This window comes from Humulus lupulus, chromosome 6 (assembly GCF_963169125.1).
Source record: "Humulus lupulus chromosome 6, drHumLupu1.1, whole genome shotgun sequence".
NCBI lineage: Eukaryota > Viridiplantae > Streptophyta > Magnoliopsida > Rosales > Cannabaceae > Humulus > Humulus lupulus.
In genome coordinates, this window is record NC_084798.1 from 23,636,059 (window position 1) to 23,639,860 (window position 3,802).

Here is a 3,802-nt window from a genome sequence, read left to right on the forward strand (position 1 = left end):
AATGGGATCAGTCCCATCAAAAGTCCTCAAACTCACAAGTATCAAGCTTTCCTCGTAAGTTCTCTGAGATAACTCTGCCCACTTTTGCTTCTTTCATCTTTCTTTAGAAGCACTCTTATTACAGTAATGGGATTCCACTTCGCTAGCTTAGTTCATGCCAAGCAACTCATTGAGAAGCCATTTTCAAGCACAAAAGATATTCCAAAAGGATTTCTAGGAGTTTACTTTGGAGATGAGAGCAGAATAAAGAGATTTGTGATCCCTGTAGCATACTTGAACCATCCTTCATTCCAAGACTGTCTAAGTCAAGCTGAAAAAGAATTCGGTTTCAATCATCCAAAAGGAGCTCTTACAATTCCCTGCACAGAAGATGCCTTCATCGACCTTATTTCTCGCTTAAGCTCCTAATCTTATGAGTGTAGACAAAAATAGATGATAAACGCTAACAAAACTTATTGTTGCAATTTTTTTGGCAAACAATGCCATAAACCTTGTATATATTTTTTCCTTGGGGAAAAACAGAAAGTTGTCCCCAAGAATGATACAAATGAATAATATTGAAAATTTTCTTTCATGAATTTTTTGTGATTGGAACCTTTTTTCTTAAGAATCTGACACAGAATCCTTGTCTATGTTAAATTCTTAACATAGATCATGCATTGAGATAGAATATGTGTGATCTGCAATATACATGTATAAGTAAAATTCAAATACTAAGCGATTGAGGTATGTCTCATTATTAATTCAGATACTCTTTTCAGAACTTCATTTGGATTAAAGAGGGAACAAAGTTATGCTCTACTTTTTAACATTCCTTTCACTTGATTTATTAAAGAAGTCGCCCACCTAAAGAAGTGTACATTCTTTTTCTTCTCTTTTTTTTTTTAACAAAGCTATATTTTAAATTTTTGAAAGAAATTACATTTCTTTCTGTAACAATAATCAAAGAAAGGTGAAGTCTCTTCTCTAGTCATAAACCTTCTTGCTACTTTTTATTTTATTTATTTTTACGTGACTTATTCTCATATCATTTAATTTCTCGTCTCTAAATCAAAATGGCATATTATTTGGTCTCTAGTCAGGGATTTGCTGAACTCTGTATCAGGAAAACTAGTAACACTTACTACAAACAATATATTATCAGGTATTGTTACTTGCATTTGTTTTATAAGATTCTGCTAGTCTTCTTAAGGATGAATGCTTTGTAATACTACTGTGTGTGATTAATTCCATGTAATTAACAGATAAAGGTCAATGGATTTTGAAGCTAGCTGGCACAGCAACAAGACATTATTTGATAGAAAATGGCAGTACGCAAAAACAGAATTAATCTTTCCAAAGATGTTAGTTTAATTTCCAATGAATGGAGAACATGTAGGCTCAAATGAAAATTTTCTATATACAACTTTCACAAGTAGTCAACCAATCCTTTTCATGGTCAAAGTATATGATCTACAAAATTGTTTATGTTAGTGCTATGATATTTACTATCAATTCAACTGAGAAGTGAGATCAATGAAGATGTCTTCTCTGCAGGGAATTGTGAGTCCTCCCATCGGATGCTCATATCCGAATTCTTCTTCAGCCATGCTTAGCAATTCTTGAAATGCTGGCTCATTCAAGTAGGAAAGAGGTACAACATATCGCTTTTTCTGGTCCTCTCCCACATAGACTGCAATGTAGCCTTTTGGAATTGAACTGGACTTCAAAGCTGCTTCTTTGAGCCCCGAAAGTGATCTGTGAAGAGTCTTCTTGGCATTGAGGATACTGGAAAATTTAAACGCCATGTTATCAACAATCTGAGAGTGTTATTTGTTTAGGGAAACTTAAGAGTTTCTCACAAAAAAACTTGCTTGTAGTTGTAGAGAAGGCAGAGGAAACTTGATGATTTAGGTGTGTGGTAATGTGGCTGTATATATAGATGAATGGATTTCTTCGAAATTATTCATAGGCTTCCTTAACAAGTGGTTCTGAAGGCAGGTGGATTAAGTTAGGAATTTGCAAGGGACATAGGCATTTGAAGCTCACATGGCTTTGTCTTTTGAGTCATACTTAAGTGTCTATTTATCATCAAGAGAGCAAACTACAAAGGCAGGAGGAGCCCACAAACCAAAGATATGCAGCAAAGAAAAATCAGTGAAAGCATATTTTTAATCCACATTCTTTTTCTGTTTCTTTTCTATCTATTAGTGGTTGAGAAATGACTATTAAATTCCACTTGTCTATCAAATTCTTCTGAATCTGTCTTTCATTTTCTTTTTTAAATATGTGACCATTTAGATATGGGACATGACTAAAACGTCTCATATGCCAATTTTTTAAGCTTTGTCAATCACTAACAAAATAATTATTGTAGTAAGTCAAATATTGAAAGTGCAATGTGAAATATTATTCTTTGAAGACCAAAACCAAAATGCCTCCAAGCATTTCACTTCTTTGTTTAATGGATTACTTGGTTGAATTTTTTTTATCCTTCACATTATTCTGATGTAGACTTCTTGTCTAGTTTCTTTTTCTAGTCAAAAGATCAAAGGCTCAATGTTGCATATTAAAGATTGGAAAAGACAAAAAAGTATATGAGTAGTCTCAATCAGGGAGTACATTACAACAGTAAAAGTAATAATAAAGACTCAAATGTTGAAGAAATCATTCATTAATAATTGATATGATCATGAGTAACTTCTATTAAATTTTAAAGTTCTTGTTTCTGGAAGATAAATCGAAACATACAAAAATAGAACATGGCTTTTGTTTTATTTTTACTGCTCATTGGGATAAAATCATATTTGCAACTTAATATTTCCCATGACTTCTAAAAAAGAAAAACTTTATGAGAGTTTCTTTAAACTATTGAACATAATCTTCTTCTCAAAGAGATTTATGTAATAAAAAGTGATTTTGCAAACAGCTCATAGGTGCCAAATGGATTTTGATTGTAGCATATATATATAACAGACATATTGTTCAATAGAAGAAGATTAACAAGAAAAATGGACAGGTCAAAAAGGACATGATCACAGTTGAATTTCAAACAAAGGAGAGTAGAGTCAAATTTCACTTTCTATTCACAAATTTCTTAGTAATCAAACAATTCTCTCTTTTCTAAGAGGAGAAAAAGTATACGGTGTACAAAATTGTTTCTGCTAACACTTGTTAGTTAGTGCTACACATACAATCACTTCAATTGAGAAGTTATGTCAATGAAGACATCTTCTCTGCAGGGAATTGTGAGTCCCCCCATTGGATGATCATATCCAAATTCTTCTTCTGCCATACTTAACAATTCTTGAAATGCAGTCTTGTTCAAGTATGAAAGAGGTACTACATAGCGCTTCTTTTTCTCCTCTCCAACATAGACAGCAAAGTAGCCTTTTGGAATGGTTGTAGACTTTGAAGCTGCTTCTTTAATGCCAGAAAGTGATCTTCGAAAAGCCTTCTTACCATGAACAAAACCAGGCAATCCAAAAGCCATGTTACCAATTTCTTTTTGTTGTTACTTTAGAGAAAGTCTAGAGTTTTTCAGACCAAAAAAGTTGCTAGTAGAGAATGAGAGTACTTGATGATTTAGATCTATGATAATATGCCTATATATATAGATGAATAGATTTCTTGCAAAATTGTCTAACTCAAAACTAGTGGTTGTGAAGCCAATTGGTTTCGCTTTGTAATTTGCATTAGGCACAAACACTTGAAAGTTCACATGACTCTGTCTTCTAACTCATTAATGGAAACTTTGTTCTTACTGACACATATATATGTGATTTGTCTAACCCTGACCAAGTAAAATACCAACAAGGGGAGC

General features: G+C 33.0%; 2 protein-coding genes across 2 annotated transcripts; both read right to left on the reverse strand.

Moving 5' to 3' along the window:
* Positions 1 to 1,326: 1,326 nt before the first annotated feature.
* Positions 1,327 to 1,899, reverse strand: LOC133783893 (auxin-responsive protein SAUR21-like). Its single transcript, XM_062223495.1, has one exon. It carries the CDS (start codon positions 1,785 to 1,787, stop codon positions 1,491 to 1,493), a length of 297 nt encoding a protein of 98 aa, XP_062079479.1. The 5' UTR covers positions 1,788 to 1,899; the 3' UTR covers positions 1,327 to 1,490.
* Positions 1,900 to 2,978: 1,079 nt separating this feature from the next.
* On the reverse strand, positions 2,979 to 3,596 carry LOC133783894 (auxin-responsive protein SAUR21-like). The gene has a single exon (XM_062223496.1). It carries the CDS (start codon positions 3,470 to 3,472, stop codon positions 3,176 to 3,178), a length of 297 nt encoding a protein of 98 aa, XP_062079480.1. The 5' UTR covers positions 3,473 to 3,596; the 3' UTR covers positions 2,979 to 3,175.
* Positions 3,597 to 3,802: the final 206 nt, after the last annotated feature.

Coding starts and splice junctions, on each gene's coding strand:
- LOC133783893 (XM_062223495.1), bottom strand. CDS start 1,787: ATGGCGTTTAAATTTTCCAGTATCCTCAATGCCAAGAAGACTCTTCAC.
- LOC133783894 (XM_062223496.1), bottom strand. CDS start 3,472: ATGGCTTTTGGATTGCCTGGTTTTGTTCATGGTAAGAAGGCTTTTCGA.